Genomic DNA, 24,458 nt, shown 5'->3' on the forward strand with positions numbered 1-24,458 from the left:
GCTGAGGACTGTGACTGCTTGATCCTGATGTGTTTGAGACGCTAATAATTTAACTGGGTTTGATGTATACGGAGGCAGATGGCTCTGTTTCAATTTGTTTCCATGTCTAGCTCTCGAGCAATAGCTTTAAAAAAGCAGAGGAGCACTAATTTTAAAAAGCAAAGAAGGAATAGTTTCAAAAAGCAAAGGAATATTTTGCACACTAACAACATAGTAATATCAGAAATTTGCAAAGTCATGTACCTGATGAATGTGGAAATAGGTTTCTATTTTCTATTTTTTTATAAAAATAAAAAAAATCCTTCAACCTTTTTGGAACAACTTATCAATGAACAGAGGATATGGTAGAGAAGTTTCTGAGGGTTATCAAACCATTATATGAAAGGAAAATCATTCATTTATTTCACTTTCAATCATAACACACTACGAGTTATATGTTTCTGAACATACTAATGTGATGCTACATCAACAAAAAAGGAATGCTCAAGATTTAGGAAGTCGGTAGAAGTGGCATAGAATGTATAAACTGAGTGTGCAGATATGATAAGAAGTCTTTGGAATTGGAGGTCTCATCTCAACTTCCAAGGGACTCCCCATATTTAATGTTGTCGCAGGATGATGTTACAAGGTGGATCTTATTTGAGGTAACAAGGGCAAGTCTTTGTTGCAACTTTTATCTTGATTCAGGTCTCAGATGCTTATCCTCGATCATCACCCTCCCTGAAGCTGGACGGCCATGGTTGGGCGGTCGTTTTGGATCGCAGAGAGAAATGCGTCTTGAACCTAGGCCTTCGGTCATGGCGTTTGCAATTTGGTTATCATTTGACAGAATTAGCACTTAAATACATAACAAAGAACCTCAGGATAAGCTTGAAGTTGAACTCCAAGTTCTTGCAAGATAAATGAAACCTATCAAACATCAGAAGCAGGGGGATTATGAAGATATATATATTCCGCCTTAGTGCTGGATTTGGAGACTGTAGATTGCTTTTTAGCAGACCAAGAGATAATGTTGCTTCCAAGAAAAATAGCAGACCCCGATCATAAGGATCTCCAACCCAGGGAGAGTTGGATCTCTTCAGAAGCTGTAGCAGCTTTCTAGCCTATTTGTTTTAACCCTTGATTTTTGGAAGAGCATAGTATCAATTCGCAGATTTTATAGAGAGGTATCAAATTATATGCGACCCCGGGAAACCCAATTCGGACGCAACAAAACACCAACTTCAATGAGTTCATTGTCGGCAGTTTTTTTTAGTTCCTATTGGGTTTTAGGAAATATAGGACAAGCCCCCAACGTCCAACATCTGGGTTGGTACAACCATTTTCTTGTCGTTGACCACCAGATTAACGAGAGCAACCAAAACACCACCATGGGAACAAAAAATTATCTGCACTGAAATAACCCTCTAATATTGTCTACATAAAAGTGATAAAGGAATCGACAAGCAAGAGCTACCTACGAAATATCACACAAAAAGGAAATACAGCAGAAGACTCAAAAGCTATTATCATTACAAATATAAGGTATGCATGTAAATATGAGAAGGTGTACGCAAAGAAAGAACTGTTTCGATGGTTGTTCAGCGCTTCTGGGTCCTCTTCTGATACTTGTCCTTGATCCACTGGATCCCATGAGCGGTGCCTTCCTTCACCTTCTTCAGCCCGGTGGAAGCCACGGCCTTTGTCTTCTCGATGCCGCTCTTCTTGCTGCTATCGCTGCTCTGCTTCTCCGAATACGGCGCGGGGTCGCTGTAATCCCACTGATCCGCCCACGATGTCCCGAACGAGCTGCGCCGCTCCATCAAGTAGACACGATAAATTTATCGATAGACTCCAAGAAAGCTAGACGGAAAAGGAGAAGGAATGAAAGAAAGAAACAAGGAAACAGCCGGGTGCATTTGGTGCATTTATAGTAAACAGCCGGCAGGGATTCCATTAAACAGAGAGGCTGGGAAATTTCCCGCGTGCTTTGACAGAGGGAAGGTTTGAAGTCTTCGCACGACAAGATATTCCTCGAGGATAGCGGAATAAGAAGACAAAAAATAATAATAATAATAAAAGGAATTGTTAATACCCAATTGCAGCTAAGAGTGATCTAATTGTTTGTCCATGTATAAAGAATTTTATTCTTCTATTGCTTTCGCAGCCGTCATAATTGATGAACACGGCACGACCGAGTCCCCTCCATCAAATGGATTAGGCCGCACACCAAGACCAAATATATTCAATTCATAAGCCTTTCTCTGGTTAGAAAAGAGCATAGTCTCTGGTTTCTAGTTGAGGGATTTGTTTGTCCATGGGTGGAATGAGAATTCAGATGAAATTATATGCAGAATTAAGCCCAAGAATGATTGAAAATTTAGAAATCATAATTAGGTGTTGATATGCTTGTACTTTTTTGGAAAATATGAAGCAGGATTTACCATTGGAAAATGAACTATATAACCTCTCGGGTTAGATCTGCTTTCAATTTGTATGCAATGGATCTGCAACACAACCAGCATACCCTATATACATTGACAAAACTCTATGTATGCTTTGTTGCATACGTGGATGGGAAAATAATACTTATTGCATCTATTGAGAGCATAGCCTGATGTACAACTTGGCCGCACATGCACCCACCGTGAGAACCAAGACTTGCTGCTTTAAGAAATAAGGTCATAGAGTATGCAGCTAGTTCATTTGTCAGGACCCTGTGCATGGACTAGTGTAGTTTGCGTATTATTATAATAATAAGAAGAAGAACAACAACAACAACAACCATCTATATATGTAAGAGCGGGGTGTCGTCCTTTTCATCCCTTTACTCTCTCTTTGTTCGCTTTAGCAACTACAGTAATTTGGAAAAGTTTACAGCACTATTCACGTTACTACTTTATCGCATGGCACGGTTTCACATAGCATGGTGAAGAGCAGCATGCTACGGCACCTCAAAAAGAATCACTCGAAAAGGTCCCTCGAACTGTTTTGCTCCGTTCTCTTGCTTCATGATATGGCAAGTTCAATGTCAATTCAAAAAGGAGTGCGAAGGCAACAAACAACACATCAGCTGAAAGACTTCTCGAGCTACATTTTTGACTTACTGCAGTATTTTTGCAAATTTAAAAGGACCAAAGAGAATACAGCACAGTGATTTTTTGAACTATATTTTTTTTTAGCTGCTAAAGCTTTTTTTTTTTTTTGTACAATAACTATTTGAAACTCCCCACCCTGCACCCCCCCCCCCCCCCCCCCCTCTCTCTCTCGATGCTTTTTTAATATAAATAAAGGTCGTGATTAATTAAAAAAACACCCATTATCATTCAAAAAAAAATTATAGGCATTTTGATAGTTTCAACACTGGATTCAATATGTCTCTGCTTATGTTTTATACCATTATAAGAGACCTCCAATAAAATTGTTATAGACCATTATAATGGTTATAACAATCATTATTCACCTAAAAAAATAATATTACACAATCAACATTAGAGTGGCGCACAATAGAAAATAACAGAAGCGGGGAATGCATGAAAATAATAGCCATTATTTATATCATAATGAATCCTTATAAATAGCAAATAATGCGCAGTTGTGGCCGTTACTAATGACTATTGTAATAATGCACTAATGGAAAATGATGGACTAAAATTGGAAATTAATAGCATCGGCTTTGCATTAAAGCTGTTATAATATTAGGATATGGTAAATCTTCGAGGCATTGAGTTGTGATAATTGTTACACAGTAAGCTAACTATCATCAACACAACATAGTGATTATATTATATACTTTGTATAAAATAAGCACATGCATGCAGAGCACAAGCCATCTGGTTGAACTGTTTATGAGCATCGGCTGTGGCATCACCTGGAGAAACTTGAAATAATGTGCCAGATAGGATGATGCATGCAAACAAACTTGTTGTACAGAAGCGAAACTTTCGCCGAGCACAAGTCTAAAATTCTGCTCTGCACGCTTTGCACGGATCATCCATCCTAAAGTGCTTTTTGCTTGTTGTATTGAAAAACCGTCAATACGTCTAGTAATTTAGCATCACCGGTTGCTCAGGGTGTTTGAAATATGCTCTCCATCGATACAATCGGAAAAAGAAAAGAGTTTTGTTTGCTATCAAGCAATGTTCATCCAACCAAACCAGGTCATAACGGATGTGCCACGCTGATTACGTGAGTGATGAAGGATGCATTCGGGGCAGGCATCATTTACCTGCCCCAACCGCCCTGGCTTGGCAGTTCTTTATTTTTATCAGCAATCTCATCCGTGACTTCCGACCCGGCCTCAAGTTCGTTGGATTTCTGGACTGGATTCCCTCAAGAAAGCGGCTTTCTCAGTTTATTTATTTATTTTATTTTTTATTTTTTTTTTAAAAGTTGACTATTAGATGAGTCGTTGTTTGAAGGTTTGATGTCTGATTGGCTGCTCAACCTTTCTAGAAGCACCGCTTCTTTTCCGAGCAGCTCATTGTCTTTTCCTCCTACGACATAGGGTGGGATAACCCTTGCTTGAATTCCTGTGGTCTTTTATGTGCCCATGTGGTAAATGGTGCATCTATAGGTTGAGGTAAATTTATTATCTATTGACTTGCAGAAAACAATGAGATGAGATTAAATATGGTTCATAAAAATAGTAAAGGGGAAGAATGCACAAAAAAAAAAAATCATTTAAAAAATTAACAGCGTACATAAGAACTAATAATGTTAAGGATACCAGAGTACCATCAAATAATTTTCTACAATTATGTGATACTTCAGAGAACAAAATTAAAAAAAAAAAGAAGAGAAAAACTACCTTCCTTTTCATTAAAAGCATCCAAAAAATCTTGAGATTGATATCAAAATATATATTGACTTCGAACAGAATGACAGATTCTTGCTCTAAACTGTAAATTGACATGTTCAAACCATAGCATAGGTAAAAGGTTTATATATATATATATACTGTTTAAATTTCATCATAAGGATTATTTTGAATTCTTTACCTGGTATTTCATTCTTTTAATCTAAAGGAAGGATAGAAATAAGATTGCACGTAACCCATCCAACAACACTGCATGCAAGAAAATTTTAATCAGATACATAGGTTATTGTTGTTCTTGGTAACTTAGCGTTCAAGATTACCAATTGAACTTGCACAATACAGTGGAAACAAGTGGAGAAGCTTAAACCAAGTTCTACTAACATCTACAACAACATAATGGTTCCCTCCAAAACTACTTGTCAAGGATGAGAAGACCCTGTCAAAACTAACTGTGAAGATCCAAAGAGTTAGAGATGCAACAAAGAATCACATAAACAAGTTACCACACAACGCCTGGCACCATTACCAAACTTGCTCCCAATCTGATCTAGTGGGGCAGAACTGGTGCAACAAACAAAGGTTGATGTAATTCACGGTGTCAGGCCATCATTGTTGAGGCGGGTAAACAAAATGATAGAAGGGAAACAGTGTAGCTTTTTTTGGTGGAAAACTTTTGGCAGGTTACAAGGTGCGGTCCAAGCAAGGGCAGCAATTACTAATAAGTATCATCATCTAAAATTATCTGGGCGCAAAAATTGACCAGTGGCTTGAAACCACTGAAAGGAGTGTATCATTGGTCAAAAGAAATACGAAAAATAGGCCCGAATTAAGTTTATCCAGGCTAACACATCAGCATCAGCAAGATAGTAAAATTACCAACCCAGCCTTACCTTACAGCTGCACTCTTGAGAATTGATTTCATGAAGAAAAGTGCATCAATGAGAGTAAGCTTTGCAGTAGTCTCATAAGATGACAGCATATGATCATCAAAATGACTACATACAGCATGGAACAAAATGACTACATACAACATCAAATCCTAGGTGTGATTCCATAGAAAGTAGTCAAAAGTGAGGAAGGATAATATCAGACTCGCTCCATGACGTAGGAATCACATCTAGGATTTGGAGGCCTTCAAGCTCCCATGCGGAATCACACCACAAGCGCAAAGAAAACCAAAAATTCCCATCTTCCATTCATAATCGGCGTAAAGTATGATTACATCAAACCTTAAGCGCCCAGTTTTAGAACAAAACAGAAACCCTGATTTGAAACTTCTAAAATTCCAAAACTGCCCCTAATAAGGTATGGTTATTGCTCACAATGAACAATTAAAATCTGACATCCTTTAATCTCAGACTTTGATTTAAAAGGCCTACTAAAAACTAAAACTAATAGGAAATAAATAAAAAAAGAAAATTGATAACCATAATGAAATCTAAGAAGAATCCAAAGAAAATTGATAACCATAATGAAATCTAAGAAAAAACTACACTTCAATGCACCATGACATGTTCTCGATCTCCATCATTCAGTTCTGTTGCCGGAATCTCATCTCGAGTTCTTTTAGGTCAAAGTTGGAGCTGTTTTTATTGATTCATTGTCTCAACAATAATTGGTGATGGATACCAATTATTGAATGTTGTGTCATATTGTGAGTAGGTTTTAAACTACATTTCGCATGTGATCTGTTTGTTCTTGGTAGAATTCATTCTTGACCTGCTTTGAATCAGCCCAAGTTTCATTAGTTTTCATGTTAGCAGCATTGCCCATCACAATGTTGCATGGCACGAAGAAACCATTATCAACATGTATTTCTTTTAAGCAGACAATTTCTCCAAGGTTTGATGGAACCTATAGGTCTTGTTCATTAAATTTATGAGAATCATAAAAAGCAAGTTTTCCGACTTCTTTAACAACCGTAGGAAATTCAGCATCCAAATAGCCTTCTTTTGAAGGATCAGAAATAGATGTCACCTTTTCTTCTAACATTATGGCAGAATCTTTTATTTCATTAAGCTCTTCCTTAAAATGAGAATCTCGGAAGGTTTTGTCCATGACTATCTTTTCTTCCACTATATCTTTAGGACCTTGTACATTATAAAATTATTTAGGTAACTCCTTTACCTCTTCTTTGCTGAATTGTTGCCCTGTATCCCAATATGATCTTAAGGTACTTTGTTATAGCTTTCAACTGAAATTAGCTTCACTGTTCTTGCATCTGTACATGTCTGATAGTTCTCTAAAAAAAGAGGTGCTTGACTTCTTTGTCTACATTGCGTTTCTACAAGCCCTCCACCACAAAACAAAGATCTTTTACCAACTAGATTTTTGAAAATCGAGAAGTTTCTTCCATTTTTCCAAATTCTTCTCTTGGAGTCTTTTTGAAAATAGGTTGGTCATATCCATTCTGATGTTGAACAGTAAAAAGCTTTTTATAGTATGGCAGCAGATACCTTAAACAATTTCTTCATCCCTTCCCAATTGATAATAGGAGCTCGGCCTCAACAAATAATCCTATCCTTTATGCCTCTCCACCATATGTAGATTGGACCTTTTAGTTTTGACTTGGCAAAATGGACTTGTATCTGATCATACATAATGTACCAATCAAAACAATCTTCTAAATTTGTGATCCAATTCAAAAACTCATATGGTTCAGGATAGTGAAATTTTCATTAAGGACATGTTCATAAGGGCATTATTGATAATCAGATATGATCCATAAATTGGATTGACCGCTATGATAGAACATGGTGGCTTACCAGAAGCTACGATACCAAACTGATGTAGGACAGTCTAAATGGTAGAGGTCTATAGGGTATAGGGAAGCAAAGACTTAAACCTATTATGCTGTTGGAAATTCCAGCTTAGTAGTAATGAAAAAGAAGCAGAAGCAGAGAAGGAGAAGCAGAAGAAGGAGAAGCAGAAGAAGGAGAAGGAGGAGGAGGAGGAGGAGGAGGAGGAGAAGTAGGAGGAGGAGAAGGAGGAGGAGAAGAAAGGAGGACGAAGAAGAAGAGAGGAGGAGGAGGAGGAGGAAGAGAGGAGAAACATCATATAAACATCAAAAAGCATAAAGAAGCATCAAATTATACTTAAAATCATTGAAAAAATTAAAACAAAAGATTACCATTAATTCAAACTTAAAAAATATTGAAAAAAAAAATTGGCATGCTGATTTAAAACCGGCATGCCATTGCATATCGTGTGTCCGTATAGTACCAAACCAGCCACCGACCGGTATAAGTCCCAGTACCAATTTGGCAAACTTTGGGGTATAAGCATATAGCAGACAATTACAGAACACCCTACTGATAAAATTTCTTTTTTAAGGAAAGAGGGTCAAGTTATCAAACTCCTAAAATAAGCTGCCACAGACTTCCATCATTGGCCCCCAAAAATCCAAAAGTACATAACATTGTCTTAGAGGACTATAGTGTAGGTGCCATGAACTTGTTGCACCACTTGTCCTAAAATTATTGTGCTACAAAACATTATATAATTTTTGATTACCTTTGTTGCATTGCCACTCCAAGCAAATTGCAATATTATCTGTAGCTAATGTGGACCTCAACAAAGATTAGAAGAAAAAAGAAAATGTATTGTACAAGCTAAACTGAGGACTTATTATCTAATAATGGTTCATGGCCTCTGCAGCCACAAGAAAAGAGAAGACTTATGCAGATGAACAACATGTGGCAAAACAAGGGAAACATCTATTACATCATGAAATATGTACTGCAGAAATAAATTCGCTAATATGTGAAACCACAGAAACTTATGCAGATGAATAAGATGTGGTGATGTAGATATGGAGTTTATTTTCTCTAAACTAAAAAAAGGTGAAAATATCTAGATCTATTCGAAGACTGGAAGAATAACTTTGCATATACAGAACACAAAATCCACAAAACAGAAAGTACAGTAGCTTACACCAGGATGTACCAGCGTTCTGGTAGGAAGCCCATGGAATAGGCCTAGAAACATAGGGAAGGGCCCCTGTTTTGGGCGCTCATAATAACTGTACACAACCAGTTTTCTCCCGAGATACATGTGCGAGATACCAATACTTTAAAAACCAACGTAAACCAGCTGAAAGTTCCACACTATTTGCCCCAAGGATTATGGTCAAGAATCAAATCACTGAACAATAAATCTTAAATAAAAAGAATGCAGGAAATACCAGGGAATTATATTATCATGAATCTTTACTTGATTTCCATTTATCGTAAGTCTATATAATCAGTACAAAGCAGAGTGAATATCCGAAGGAAGCCAAGGTGATAATCTAGACCAAGCGAGGTGATCTAAACCATCTGTCATTTATATAGAAGATGATTGGGTGGTCCAAATACGACAAGCTGGTTGATCAGAATATCCCAAAGGCCGATACAAGGGCTTTTTAATAGGATAATGCCTTACACTTTGATAATAACTGAGATAAAAAAAAAAAAAGAACAGAATTATTAGGTAAGCTAAACAACAGAGAATAAATATCTTTTACATTTAGATATCCAAGCAGAGGACTAGGGACCATGGAATTGATAGTATATGCAACAAACAACTACAAGGTGCAAGAAAGCAATAATCGATGAAAAAAAGGACAAATCCAAAGAGATGGTGAGTTTCCTGGACATGAACAAAATTGTCTACCACTTCATATTTAAAGAATAAGCACATAAATCAGAGATAAGTGTAAACAATTATGAACATGAACAAATTGTTTCCCATTTCTTATGTACTACAAAATAAGCATAGACCAAAGAGTAAAGGCTACACAAACAAGTTAGGTTAGCATATGACATCCTAGATAATGTATACAAGAAAATAGATACAATGTTATGAAAAATTTCCACTGTCTCATATATCTTCTAGGTATAATTTGTACACAGATCGATGAACCTATAATAAAACAGTCACTTCTAAGAGGAGCAAAGCTATCATCTTATGTATTGGGAGACATCAGAAATGTAGATCATAACTTCAGGTTAATGATTAATCCTATTTTCATCTATCCTGTGAAGGGCCTCTCCAACAATGAAAGCCTTTTCAGGCACTCCATAACATATTCTATCTATCTAATAATAGTAGGCAAATAATTTTTTTTTAAAAATAATTAAATAAATGATGTTTCAGCACTAGCAAAATGAGATCTAAGTGGGTGCTGAATGTAAGTTATTGATCAATAGACTCTGCACAATGATTTGATCACAAGAGATAATACATACAGTATTTCTGAAGATCCTTCAATACCATTGATAGATGGTTGTTGATAATGAAGCATACTTTTCCACCACTTTTTTGCCTAAGAAACAGAAGGTCAAAACTGATTTCATAATTAACGAACAATAAGAAACAACTAAATGTCCCATTACAACATTAGAGATAAAAAATAGCAAAAAAGGAAAAGCAGATAATACAACCATTTTCACCTAAAGAGTAAAATGCTCATTTGGTATGAAAGAAATGTTGGCATTTCTCACTTATGAGATGGCACACATTCTAAGGATCTTCTCCTCTAGTTCCAAGAATACAGCTTGCTCAGTGAAATCCTGCTGATGTATCTAATGAAGTTTACAATGAAGGAGATTATCACATGATTAATTAAGACTTCAAAGAAGGGTAAAATAACTAAAAGAAAAAAAATGAAATATTGGAATCCACCATTGATATCAGATACAACCATGAAACATTAATCTTGAAAACCTTCAAATGGGGAAACCTAAGTTATAGTTTAAGAAGCTAGGCACATAGGATCTTAGCAAATTTGGATAGTAAACTCTACTAATCATACACCCAGTAGAACTATTTCTGTAAGAGATTCTGGTTTAATCCAGTTCAGAAAGTTTGCAAGGTACTCAAGATAATTCTAAATCATGATCAGGCAAATGATCTAGCAAGAAATTAACTTCATAAAGTATCTAATATTGAAGAGTTTGTAAAGGTTCAGCCTTTCTTGGCTTGTTTCAAACATTACAGAAAAAGTCACAGCAATCAAGCAGTTAACTAATAACAACAAAAATTTTAAAATTAAAAAAAAAAAAGTCTGAAAGCTCTTAACTGAAAGTTGAGATCAGGACGAAATTGAAATCTTAAAAAACTTCAGGTGGCAGAACTAGAGTTATAAATTAAAGAGCTAGACATGTAGGATCAAATCAAATGTGGAAAGTTACACCAACCACATAGCCACCAGTACATTTTCCATACAAGATTCTTGGTTTGATTCAATGTGATAGTTTTCCAGGACTCAGGAAATATCTGAATCACAATCATGAAAAGAAAAAAGTTAGCAAGAATCTAGCTTAATCATCACAAAAAAAAAGAACATTAACGACTCTCCAAAAGATGCAGCCTCTTTTGGATTGCTTTGAACATACCTAAAAATTCATGGCAATCGAACAGTTACCTAACAGACAGGATTAAAAAAAAAAAAAAACACTTGAAACCATTCATTACAAGGTAAAAATAAGCAAAAAAAAAAAAAAAAAGCAATCCTAGAAACCTTTACGCATCAAAACAAAAGTTGTACCCTTTGTTCTTGATTTCATTTAATATTAATAATTCACCAGCATTCAAGACATAGATCAAACACAATAATGAAGAAGGATTAGCAAGAATCTTACTTCATCACAAAACTGAGTGAACAATGAAAAGTTGTGAATCCTTTCATGTATCGTTTCAAGCAGTGCCTGAAGAGTCACAGCAATCAAGCAGCTATCTAACAGAAAAGGGAAAAATCTTAAAACCATTTACTGAAAGTAGAAATCAACATGAAAAGTGCAATATTGAAAACCTAAAGTTAAGAAATCAGACACCACATAATGCTCGTTTCATTAAAGCTTCTTGGTTTGATTCAGTTCGGATGGTTGAAAGCATTCAAGAAATATCTAAATCACAGTCATGAAAAAAAAAAAAACAGAAGAATCCAACTTCAGCGTAAAACACTAAAGGAACATTGAAAAGTCCAAACACATTCAGCCTTCCTTGAATTGTTTCAAACATTACCTAAAGTTCATGGTAATCAAGCAGTTACCTAACAAAAAGTGGAGAAAAAGAATTCTTGAAACCGTTCGCTGTAGGACTTTACCAATCAGATACGAATATAGTAAGATTCCATTAAAGACTTTTGGGTTAATTCACTTTCAATAGTCTTCCAGCATTCAAGAAACATCTAAATCACAATCATGCAACAAAGAACTTAGTAAGAATTAACTTCTTCACAACATTAAACCAACATCAAGAAATATCAAAAGATTCAGCCTTTCTTGGATCATTTCAAACATTACCTAAAAACTCAAAGCAATCAAGCAATTACCTTGCAAGCACCAACAAAAACTCCCAGAACCGTTCATTAAACATAGAAACCAGAGACCAGTAGTATTCTTTCCATAAAAGATTCTTGGTTGGTTCGACTCAGTTCAGATATTTTACTGGCGTTCAAGAAACATTTGGATCACAATCACGCAATAAAGGTAGTAAGAACGTAACTTCATCGCAAACCTAGACAACAAGATAAGCTCGAAAAAATTCGACCTTTCTTCAATCCTTTTAGGCATTTCCTAAAAATAGCAAGCAATCAAGCAGTTACGGTAGAAAGAAAAGGGAAAAAAAAATCTCGAAACCGTTAGGTAGAAAACAGACACATGAAAATAGTATTTATTCCATACAAGATTCTCGGTTCGATCTAGTTCAGATAGTTTACCAGCACTCAAGAAACATTTAGATCAACTTAACTTCATCGCAAACCTAAACATAGATTGAGGAGTTTGAAAGCATTCAACCTTTCTTATATCGTTTCAATCGTCGAAGAAACGTCAATCGGACAGTTACCTTGGGAATGATCTCAAACCCGAAGCGGGCCTGATAGGCCGGAAGGAGCCGCCCAAGAAAGCCCCGGGACGTTGCTTCTTGAACCGATGTAGACACCCGCTCTGGCTCCTGGAACTCGGGAATGCGAGCAAGATGGGAGGATTCGAGTGGAGAGGGATTAGCAATCCAAGAAACGGAACAGAGGAGGAAGAGGAAGGGAGAGAGAACCGAGGAGGAGGCCATGGGGAGAGGCGAAGGAAACCCTAATTTGGAGTCGAAGGAGAGGGACGTGGGGAGTTAGGTATAAGAGCAAGAGGAGAAGCGGCGGTCTCTGAGAGAAGGAAAGAAGTAGAAATCCGGACATCGGGAAGTCGGTGAGTACGGCAAGAAGCCAGGAAAGCGCCTCCCCTTTTATAGGCATTTTTTAGGCGGCTACGGAACTACAGTGAGTGCCCTCTTAAGCAACGGTCTTCTTGATTTGGTTTTTTTAAAAAGAAAAACCTTTTTTTTCAGATTTCCTTTTGATATATTGCGTATTTGTGAATGATTAGATATATTGGAGAGGCAATGCCTAACTTCTCAACCAAACTTGTGACTCATGGGTTCAGAGCTCCATTATATTTGCCTCTCTTAGGTGAACTGCATTTAGAATGAAAAGATCTTGTTCATATATGTGGTGAACCATATTTAGAAATTCTTCTACCAAAAAAATATATTTAAAAAGATATTATTTTTTTAGCACACCTCTCTCTCCACTTTGGTTTTTCAAACTGGACACTATATGATACGGTGGGCTATTTTATGGTATAAAGTTTTTTCAAGTAAGCTATGGATGCACTTTTGAGGAAGAATCCATTGTATAAGATGATAGCCTTTCACTAAGGCAATGTGAACCCATAGTGTCAGCCTATCTATATTTTGATATACTTAATAATCTCCTTGTTGACCGTCGAATTAGCTGCCCGTGGTGCATCATGGATTTTACTCTCTAAATTGGTAAGTTAAGTTTTTTTGTAAATCTAACATTTATTTCTTGCTTGATGAAATAGTTTACTAATTCTAACACATGCTTATTAAAATTTAAAGGGAACCATCTTTAGAGACCTATCAATCTAAATCATCTAACAAAGTTGTTGCTGCACAAAAGTTTATGCTGCAAGAATTATTCTATGATAAATTAAAATTTCTCTATTGGCCTAGTGTGAGGAGCGGGTATTTAGTCCCACATTGTTATTCGCTTAGTAAATCTTGAGTACTTATATAGAATCAAAGAATTCTAAAAATACCTTTTGGCTAGTCATTTTGGATAACATATTAGGTTGTTAGAAATGATATTAGAACCCGACCTATAACCTAAATGGATTTAGGGAATACTGCAGCACGGATCCATTGGCTTAATCTAATGAGAATGTCAACGCTTAAATAGGAGGAGCATGTGTTTAGTCCCACATCGGTTATTTACTGGATAGATCTTGGGTACTTATAATATAGGATTAAGAAATCCAAAAAATACCTTCCGACTAACTATTCTGGGTGAGGTCCTAAATTGTGACACTTAGTAAGAAAATAAATAGTAAAAAAAAGTAGATTAAGTTCTATCTAATATTAACACAGGCATCACAAGTTATATATTTTTTTTTGTTTATTAATCAATGAAATTTCCCTTTACTAATTCTAACACATGTTTATCAAAATGTGAACAGAACTGCTATTAGAAATCCATCAATTGAAATCATATCACATATTTTATTACTACACACAAATTTTACTATGCTACAAGCATTATCCTATGATAAATCAAAGTTTGTCAAATGACATGGCAAGAAAATGAAAAAAAAAGGAAAAAAATGGATTAAGTTCCATCCGTTATCCACATAAGCATCCCAAGTTACATAGAAAGCATCAAATATGACTAATTCAAGTAGGTCAGTCTCTAGATAAAGCTTGGCGTTGAGGCTTTTCTACTATATATAGAAAGAAAACTCAGTCTTGGGGCTTAGGAGAATTTAGAATGGGTTTGAAAGATTAGAGGAATCTAGGAGAGAGGTATCCTCGTTATATGGTTCATTGCCTACAGACTCACGTGTCCCAAAAAAAAAAGAAAGCATTTTGAATAAAGAAGAGAATGTTTTGACGACAAAATCTTTCCATATAATCGGCTGAGATTTAAATGTGACAACATAACAAAATTGTGTTGCAGGTAACCTGCTCCACTAAAACATAATCAGGTTGGAACCATGATGATAGCATCCCTTTAAATATTTTTTCTAAAACAAAAATAATATGCTGTCAGCCCACATATTGAATTGCACCTCGTTTTCGGTAAAAAGCTTCAAATGCCTGACATATACTCTTAATTTTGTTATGAAATTCAGCTATATTTTTGAACAGAATCTATGGATTATATATCCTCTATGCACACAACCACGTACCAAATTGCGAATAGCTGAGCCAGAAAGTTGCCTGAGACAATTTGTCTGCGCACAGCCAAAATTAGCCTAAACTAGCCTCCTATTTCTAAAGAACTGCTAAGAAAAATAAATCCCAGAAGAGGAGAAAAGAAAGCCATCGTATAAAAAAATATATAAATCGTATCTCCATATGCAATATAGTGTCGAAGAACATAAATACAAGGAAGAATAGAGAAGGAATGCTGTACGTAATCTCCAATGTGAAAGAAAAAGTCAAAAATCAAAGAGCTATCCCCGTTGACTACAGCACCAGGAAGCCAACGGCCGCACCCGCCAAGCACAACCCAACCCGCCGGCCCCAGCCGACGGCCGTCATCCCCCATCCCCCATCGCTCGACTCGCTCTCCCGGCTGCTCGTCGTCGGAGCAGTGCCCTTATAATTCGGATTACTCCCATACAAGTTCTGTATCCCGTCGACGTCGTCGCTCGCCAGCTCCACCTTCTTCGTCCTCGTCTTGATCGTCGGGTACATGATCGCCTCCGCCTCCGATGAGTGGCCGAGCCCCAGCAGGTGCCCGATCTCATGCACCGCCACCGATTCCAAGTCCACCGCCACGCTCGAGCTCGCTTCGGTCACGTCCCCATCCGCCACCCACTGCTCCGCCGCGTCGAGGTGAAACCTCCCATCGGTCGGCGAGAACGCATGAGCTAACGTCCCCAGCACCCCGTCGAACGGCTCCCCGTCGCCGTGATCGCCACTGTAGAACCCGATCTTTATATCAGCATCCGACGCCGAGTCGGTCTCGGTGAACGTCAACGTCGTTGCAGCCGACCACCGGCCGAATGCGCGGGCGAAGACGGTGCTGATAGCGGATGTGTCGATCGAGACGGCAGAGGTGGAGACCAGGGCGTATGTCAGGTCGCGCTTCCATGAAGGCCATGTCGGGTTGCCCGGGAAGTAGGCGTAGAGGTTGCGGCCAGGAAGCTTGGCGGAGCGCATGGAGGACGTGCCGTTGACGATGTCGGCGACGCCGCACCGGGGGATGATGAGCTGGTTGACGGTGGAGTCATCGAGGGAGCCGGTGGCGTTGAGGCCGAAATTCTGCTGGTAGGTCCTGAGGGCTTCTTCGAGAGCATCATCGAAGGCGTCGGTGAAGTTGGAGGTCGGGAGGTAGCCGAAGCGGCTGAGGTAGTCCTTGAGATCGGCGAGGCCGGCCCTGTTTTCGCCGGGGTGGCAGCCGGAGAGGTTCTGGAAGTGGAGCCAGGGGTTGGTGAAGGGCGGCGCACCTGGGAAGGGGAAGGCAGAGACAGAGGGAGCGGATGTGAAGAAGAAGAAGGCAGCAGAGGAGGCTAAGAAGAGGAGGAAGAGGCTGGAAGAGGAGTTCATGGCCTTGGTGGTGGAAATGGAGTGGATTAGGGAGGGGGTTAATGGGGTTTTGTTGGGAGTTCAATGACATAAGAAGTTGTTACGTGGGGGAAAGGGGGGATTTTAAAGTACGTTGGTGTCTTGGTCTTTGGTCAGAGGGATGATAAGTCTGAGGTTGGTGTCGTGTGGGAAGGGGAAGCGAAGCCGATGAACAATGGAAGATCAAGCCGGCAGGGTTCTAATTATTTTAGCCTGATTATAAATATTCATAAAATCAAATAGAATAAAACAATGGATTATTCAATTGATAGAGGAAATAATATTTTTAAAATTTTTGTGCTATATGCAAATGACTTTTAACTATTCCCAGATAACCTCACACAACTTGGATTGATCATCTCAATGTGTCGAGTAAGCATATTTATAAGAAAAGCTGCGAATGAAATGTTTTTTGAGCGCCCATCCGTGCACACATATGGCTGTCAGAATCCCTACTTCGGTATTGATTGCCTCGTGCCAAACTTAAAAAAGTTACAGGAACCAGGCATCTCCTAACGTTATTCATGACAATCGGTTTCTCCTTTTCTCTTTCCACCTACAAAATAGAAATTTCTCTCTTCTGTCGTCAAGTCTCAACCATTTTTCCCACTTTGCTTCACCTATCTGCGTCCCTGGGGTCAACTTTTCTCCACCAAGTGTGAACCTTGCCTCGCTTCCGATGTTTCTTTCCGCTTGCCCGTTCTATTTTGAGAATTCATCAAGTCAATATTCGCGAAGGGGCCATGTATGCGGTAAATGAGGTCGATTTACGAGGTCAAACAAGGAACCGGGACATCCAAGAACATTATTCCTACAAAAATAAGTTTTAGAGAAAAAATAAACTATTTATCAAAAATTAATTGTAATTATTAATAATTATGAAGTCTGAAATGATCTAGCCCCACGTCTTTTTGATAGCTACAAGTACAATTAGGACACGGTTCTTAACTTTTATACGTCATAATAAATGATTGAGACCATTTCGTCCAAAACCACAAGGCAATTCATGACGGTCACTCTCGGAGAAATTAGGTATCCGACGACGCTAATCTACTAGATTTCACGTCACCCTTCGTCCTCCCTGAGTAGTGGGTGGCAGGTGTGGGTCGGGGAACTCGCAACGAGTTCTGGTAACCAACCAAATGAGACGCGGTATTCAAACTATTTGCCAATTGGATGGCATCCTTCCAGATAGTCAAACTAAATCATCGCAACAACTTTTTTTTTGAAAAAAAAAGAAAAAGATAAAACTTAGGACCTCCTAAATTTGAGGGAATAGGAAGGGAAAGCCATCCATAGAAACCCCTCAAGTCCCAATCCCATTCTCAATTAACCTGAAGTCCAAGCTACATAAGGGATTCATTATGAAGACATCCTTTATTTGAGCATAAATTTCAGGATACTCTTTCTGATATCTATGCTTGCTTGTAAATTTCATGGAAGAACCAAGCATACTGAATCATATTTCTGACATTTATTATTTAACGACCAGAACAGATCAAGGCCTCTCAGGACTCGATCATCATTTCTCTTTGATACGGTATAACTCAGAAACCTAAATAAAAGTCATGTTGTTTCTTCTCATCATAACCTTCTGTTTAGACCACCTAACCACCAAATAGACAGACCTTTTTTAAGATTGGTTTGATAACTCAAAACGGCTAGTTTGTTCGCATTGACGCCGACCGGCCACAAAAGTAAAGATTGCAAGATTTCATATTAAACAAAGGACTAATTCAATCTTATTGACGGCACAAAGGACTAGAATTGGCCTGTTCAAGAGGCGGCTAGCTATTTCAATCTTGTTGATGGCACGTGGATCACCTGCCCATCTATTTATCTAGAAACCAGAAAGTATGACGCATTTGCTAGGGATATACAAAGAAGCAGGTATCTGTCTTAGTTTCGGAGGAAGATGATGTCCTCATTGATGTCATACATCTGTTCTTTTGTGTACATGCCTGCCTGCCACTGAGATCAAGATAAACAGTAAAACAATGATGAGAAAAGATTATGTTATCCCCCTCTCGAGTTTGGCTATTATTAGGCTTCTTCATGGAACTAGGAGAAGCAATAGCTCAAATTAAAACATTACGACTTGCAAGCTTAACCTACCTAACCCAGTATTACATTACCAGCTGACCACTTCTCTTAACATGGGCTCAGCCAACAAATCCAAACCATTCCTGAACAGTGCTAAGTTTACCAAATAACGAGAAAAAGGGAAGGGGAATGCAATATCCAAACCTAGTTGGGTTTAATTAGAATCAAGGATAATGATGGCAAAAAGAAAAACAAGCAATGGTTAAGCAAGCAAGCATACAGTATAGATTTGTTACTCGACATACTAAATATATTTTGACGATTAAACCTCAAGTGCAGTGTTCCAGGTCATCTGAACCCAGATCACAACTCCAGTTTGCCAAGAATGGTTTTGTTCTCTGAAAGTAGGTTTATTTAAGAGAATTCTACAACCCTCTTGGTGGGAAAGCACTCATTCTCTATTTCCATTTCACATAGTAAAACAGATCTTGAGGAAACTCCATTAAAAATGATAGAACGTCAGAATATAAATCTGTATTGAAGACTAAATATCATACGGGAACAAGAAGAAATCTCTGTAAAAAGGATATGTTTTACACTAATAAACAGGCCAGATTGAATAAAAAATAATGATGATTAAATAAAGCAAGATGAAGATTATCTGCAAATGAAAAAGGTGGTTGTTGCAACAAGAATCATCCTTCCCATGTGGAATTAAACTTAGCAACATGTCCCTTTCTGAATCTATTTAATTGGAGAAATATAAGTCAGCAGTAATATGATGGCAAGTCAAAAAGCAGGACCTATTCATAGTGGCATCTTTGAGGGAACACCTGGATGACGGGGATACTTCCTTGGCGTCGCACGATCTTTCAAACAGATAACAGCAGTTCGTTGTCCAAGAGGTCCATGAGATTCCACTGCGAACAATAGGAATAATTCTAAGCTGCACTTACAAATTGCATTACCAAACTACACATGTTGCTCCAAAATGGTGATCATGCCATCTGATATCACAACTAAATGACAAATTGGCACATATGAACTTGCTTATCTTATCCCACACCAAAAAACAGCTGAGGATCTTCAGTAAATGCATAACTGCCTATGGTAATTTTTCTTGCACATTTACTCCCAACCAACCCTTCTTAATCAACCCCCATCAAAGGATTATGCGTCCACATGTCCAGGCATGGTTTCATTTTCTCTAAATGAATCAATAATAAGATAAGCACTCTGATAGTGTATTTATGAGACTGACAAATGTACAGAGATAATATTACCTGTAGACAACTCCAATATTGAAGCACCCATCAACCGAATTGCACTCTCTGCAATTTTAACTTCTTCCTGCCCAGACCAGTAAAAGAATATAAAATATAAAAGCAGTAAATTTAAGAATTGTAAATGCATGAGTTTGAGACTTTTGATATAAAAATTACATGCACGTGTTAAAACCACATGGGTGGCATTATATTTTCTTTTAAAAAAATATTACCTGAGGATGATAACCTTTAGCAGCTACAAATAAGCCACCAACTCGAACCAAGGGAAGACAGTATTCAGCTGTAAAGAAGCAAGCTTTTAGCAAAAAGTTGAACTCCAACATCAACTGGTTCACTGGTTATATACAAAATATATTTGCAACAATAAACCAAAACTGCACCTAAAATTCTCATTTCTGCAACAGCTCTTGCCACTGCCACATCAAATAACTCTCTGAAATCAAGACACTGACCCACATTCTGTCCTATAACAAGATTTTGGCATGCATGGTTAAAAAGAAGGTACTGGTGAATTTGAAGAGTTCAAGAAAAGAAAGCCAGTAATCAAAAGAAAACTATATTTCCATTGATAAATCAAACTTGTAATAAGTGGATGTCCTAACTATATGTTTGATTAACAGATCAAAGTATGAGATCTAATGCAAGATAAATGAAAATAGTAACATCCAGGTCATGCTAAGATCTTAGGCTCAACCAGCCAACAAGACGCAGGTCTGTTGGTTGGTACCTCTCTCCTTAGTGCTTGTGTTGAGGAGAGGTCCTGGGCTTAAACCCAGAATGTGGCAGTCCCAAACCACTAGCAACTGATACACCTTAACAAAGTTTTCTTTGTTATTTGTTAGATGTCAAATTTGGGAAGCTATTAAACAGGAAAACATTTCCCAACTTACACAACGTTACTACTCTACACTGCAAGTTGGACTTGCCTTTATTAATCTTTTTCCCAAAAACATGGGAATAGTTTTGTCATTTTATCGAGTAACTTAGGGATATCTTGCACCCTATTCGTTAAGTAAAATTAGAGTGTTTTCCCTTGTGATCCTAAAGCATTATTCTACTAGCCATTAAAAGAACATGGAAGCTGATTTTCATAGAAATTCAAAATGCAGTGTTATATAAGTTCCTTCTCTTTGATCTGAAATCAACAAAGCAAAAGTCTGAATTATGAATTATCAAGAATTGCTAAGATTGCTTTTACTGTATCACAAATTGTTGAAGACTGCTTTTACTGTAATTATGTTACAAGCATAATCCATCTTTGCAAGCATGTCTGATTATAATTATGTGAATGCTAACAAAAATTTGATCTACTAAATGACATTTTCTGCATTAATCACAGAAAATTATATCAATGAATCAGTGAAAGTCTGTGAAGAGTTATCAAGAGGTCTAAGCTATTGATCAGCTTTTCAAGTTCAAATATGAATTAACCTCGTTCAATCATCAGAGCTTGTTCAGGGTTTTGCCAAATCTTTATATTACTAGTATACGTATGTGCAATAGCAATAAAATGAAGTATAATCATGACAATATAGGTGGATAGAAATAAATTAATAATGTGAATATCTTTATACAAGAAATTTTCAAGCATCGAATTCAAAGAGAAAATACCTCTGCCCTTTCGTGTAAGATTTGCACATTTGACAAGCCAGTAAGATCAACGACATGCTCCAAGAATAAGCACCTTTTATGCATGGATTCCAATAGCGTAACTTTCCAACCTAAAAGGTACGACATGTGAGCACTTTGTTAAAACAAATTTAAAGAGATATGCCCTAACAATACAATCTCCAACAAAATACTATTAAGATTATAAATAATGTTTCCTAAATGCAGGTGTATTAATGTAAACTTCCTATGCAGTCTTTTCTTTGGCCAACATTATTCAATTAGCAGAGATTGGCCTGGTGTTAGTACAATTTGCATGAGTCCTCCCTACTCACCAACCACCCTTGATTTAAAAAAAATGGCACTAGTCTATGCAGCGATCCTCACATCACAATGTGATCATAGGAACATATCATATCAGGCAAAGGAATCTAATCTGATGTGTGTAACCAAGTATTATGGTCCATAGAACCAGTGAAGAAGTTTGTATTGATTAAATTGATGCATGACATCTTAATTCACTGCCTTATATTTTTCTGCTCTTTTCCTTTTACTTGATAAATGAAATCTGGTCAAATGACACTAGACCGAATGGGTTCATAAAGGTCCTAAAAAAATGATCATAGTTGTTGATGAACATGAACATAACATATGATATTCATATTTCAAATAATAAGCATGCAACTTGATGTCTTGATAAATCCATCACAGCATCTTGGAAGAACAAGAAATTTTGGAGTCGGATATTCTTCTGATTTCAAAGGAAGAACTTGCAGGTTCAAGAAGTTAATTGCAGATTTGGAGACCGCACCTATTGGAAAGAGAAGTCCATAAATGATTAAAAAATGTTTGCCCTATAAACTTAAGTGCCAGATTGACAAGGTTTTCTGAAAATCTTGTTTATCATGACCATGGTTTGCCCTTTACATTTTCATGGTTCAGATTCAAGCATATCTAACTTGTACTTTCAACATCTCAACAATCACTCTAAACTCATCAAGTAGTCAATTCTTTACAGTTGCCATACTGATCTGATCGATCTAACTTAGCAGCCCTTTTTGCGGCTTGGTTTTTTTCCCCTCCTACAACCCCTTGCCACAAAATGCCACTTCTGCAACTCAAATTAAACAAGGTTCACTATTTTATACCAAACTCACCACATGTATTTAGAAAGACCAAAATACCACTAAGATTTTGAATTTTTTGAACAACTCCAAACATTTAGTATAAATGGTGATGTCTCTGCATTGAACTATAAACTCATGCTAAGTGTAGCTCAATTTCAAAGGATCGGGAGAAGGCTAGAAAACATTTAAGATTGAAAAAAAGTATTGAAAATTGAAAAAAAGGGCGCAGCAGATGGAGAAACAGAAGAGAGATTACTAGGGCAGGCAATGGCAAGAATTAGTCCAGGGAGACCGGGGCCCGAGCCAACATCTATGAGGTTGAGGCCATCACAAGAAGAAGAGGAAGAAGAAGATGAGCTCGAGCAGTGAGAGAGATAAGAGCGCTGCAAGGGAGGGAGGATGGCGAGGGAGTCTTCCACGTGCCTCGTCATCACCTCTCTCTCCTCCGTCACCGCGGTCAGGTTCATTCGCTGCAGAGACAAAACCACAAACACAAATGCCGCAGTCGTGGGTTAAAGAATTGCAAAGCTGAACTCCTCTTCTTCTGCTTCAAAATTGAGGAGTTGTGGTACCTGGTTCCATTGGAGCAGGGTGCTGACGTAGAGAGATATTTGGTCCTTCTGGTGGGGAGAGAGGGTCTGGAGGGCAGGGGAGGAGGGGAAGGTCGTGTCGGGGGTGGAATTGGGTGTGGTTTTGCCGTTCCGTTCCGGCGGGAGTGCGGTGGCTTTTGTTAGGGTCGTGGCGGTGGTCAGGTGTTTGAGGTGGAAGGGGAGGGAGCCGCGGCATCGGCGACCGAAGGAGGGGAGGTGGGAGGAGAGGGCGGGGATGCCGCTCCTGCCGCACCAAACGGACATCGTTTTGTCGGTTGCTTCAGCTTCACTCGCCGGTCGATACACGAACGAAACGAACTCGCGATAAGGTTTACCTAGATATGATGGTAGTTGGCTGCTCGAACTAGGGCTCTTAATGGTAGTTGGCTGCTCGGGCTCGGCTCGGCCTGTCTCATAAAATTGCGGGCTCGGGCTCGCTTGACACAGCCCGGCTCGGGCTTGAGCTCGTAAAGCTCATTTGCCTAAGCTTGAGCCCGAGCCCGAGCCCGCCCCATCCCCATCCCGATCCCCATCCCCATCGAGCATCGGCGGTTCGTCAGAGGAGTTCGTCGGAGGAGAGAAGAACAAAGGAAGGAAGGAAAGAAAGAAAGAAAAAAAGAAGTAGAGAAGAAAGAAGGGGGCGGCCACGAGCACCGCCGGCACGGGCGTCGGCTGTGGGGTAGGGGGAGCCTCAGCGCGGGAATGGCCGGATAGGGCACGGGGGTTGGGGTGGCGATGCTTCGTGCCTCCCCTGTCTGGGCCGGCGACATCGGAGGTGGAGAAGGGAGAGGAGGAGGCGTAGGAAGGGTGCCCGGCCGGACATGATGCAGAACTTCTTGCGGAGGCGGCAGAGCTTCTCGAAGAGCTGGGATCGGATGTACGACGTCGTCGTCGTCGTTGGAGGGGAGGTCGAGGAGGGGGCATCGGCTTCAGGCTTGGGGCGAGGAGAACGGAGCTGTGGCCCGTGGAGGCAGGGGGTGGAGATGTGGAGGTGGGGTTGGGGAGATTTTGGAGAAACTGAGAAGAAAGAAAAAAAAGAAAAGGAAAAAAAAAAGGAGGGAATGGTTAACGAGTTGATTCGGGTGAACGGGTTGAGTCCGAACCCGAACCAATCCAATTTGATTTAAATAAATTAAATGGATTTGGATTAGCTCGGGTTGGGTCTGATCTAAATCTAACCGGGTTTAATTAGATTGAGATTTAAATTGATTAAGCCTAATAAAATTTAATTGGGTTGAGTTCAAGTTTAATTGGGACCCAATTAAATTGTTAATTAGACTGAGCTCTCAATTGGGCTCGTGAGCTGCTCGGGCTCGAGCTCGAGCTCGGGCTCGGGTTCGTTTGATTAACGAGCCAAGCTCGAGCCAGACTTTTACCGAGC

The 24,458-nt window shown here is 38.7% G+C and overlaps 3 protein-coding genes across 5 annotated transcripts; all 3 read right to left on the minus strand.

The window, feature by feature from the left end:
- Positions 1-1,373: 1,373 nt before the first annotated feature.
- LOC149768293 (uncharacterized) lies at positions 1,374-15,042 on the minus strand. Of its 3 annotated transcripts, XM_089928917.1 has the most exons (5): positions 12,629-15,042; positions 11,422-11,487; positions 10,978-11,056; positions 10,027-10,103; positions 1,374-9,233 (listed from the first exon to the last, which is right to left on the minus strand). In XM_089928917.1, exons 1-4 carry the CDS (start codon positions 12,848-12,850, stop codon positions 10,045-10,047), a joined length of 426 nt encoding a protein of 141 aa, XP_089785043.1. In that variant the 5' UTR covers positions 12,851-15,042; the 3' UTR covers positions 1,374-9,233; positions 10,027-10,044. The 3 variants fall into 3 exon arrangements, with proteins under 3 accessions (XP_089785043.1, XP_089785044.1, XP_089785042.1); XM_089928918.1 differs by lacking the exon at positions 10,027-10,103; XM_089928916.1 differs by having other exon boundaries at positions 1,374-10,103.
- A 138-nt stretch (positions 15,043-15,180) lies between these two features.
- On the minus strand, positions 15,181-19,385 carry LOC148714725 (metalloendoproteinase 2-MMP-like). The gene is made up of 2 exons (XM_089928915.1): positions 19,270-19,385; positions 15,181-16,636 (listed from the first exon to the last, which is right to left on the minus strand). Exon 2 carries the CDS (start codon positions 16,403-16,405, stop codon positions 15,320-15,322), a length of 1,086 nt encoding a protein of 361 aa, XP_089785041.1. The 5' UTR covers positions 16,406-16,636; positions 19,270-19,385; the 3' UTR covers positions 15,181-15,319.
- Positions 18,976-23,423, minus strand: LOC148714726 (S-adenosyl-L-methionine-dependent methyltransferases superfamily protein). Its single transcript, XM_089928919.1, has 7 exons — positions 23,060-23,423; positions 22,744-22,957; positions 21,364-21,473; positions 20,133-20,211; positions 19,965-20,032; positions 19,750-19,816; positions 18,976-19,386 (listed from the first exon to the last, which is right to left on the minus strand). The coding sequence occupies exons 1-7, from the start codon at positions 23,339-23,341 to the stop codon at positions 19,274-19,276; spliced, it is 933 nt and encodes a 310-aa protein (XP_089785045.1). The 5' UTR covers positions 23,342-23,423; the 3' UTR covers positions 18,976-19,273.
- Between the last annotated feature and the right edge of the window lie 1,035 nt (positions 23,424-24,458).

The sequence above is a fragment of the Phoenix dactylifera genome, chromosome 2, assembly GCF_051530095.1.
Source record: "Phoenix dactylifera cultivar Ajwa chromosome 2, Ajwa_hap1_PhDact_Kaust_v1.1, whole genome shotgun sequence".
NCBI lineage: Eukaryota > Viridiplantae > Streptophyta > Magnoliopsida > Arecales > Arecaceae > Phoenix > Phoenix dactylifera.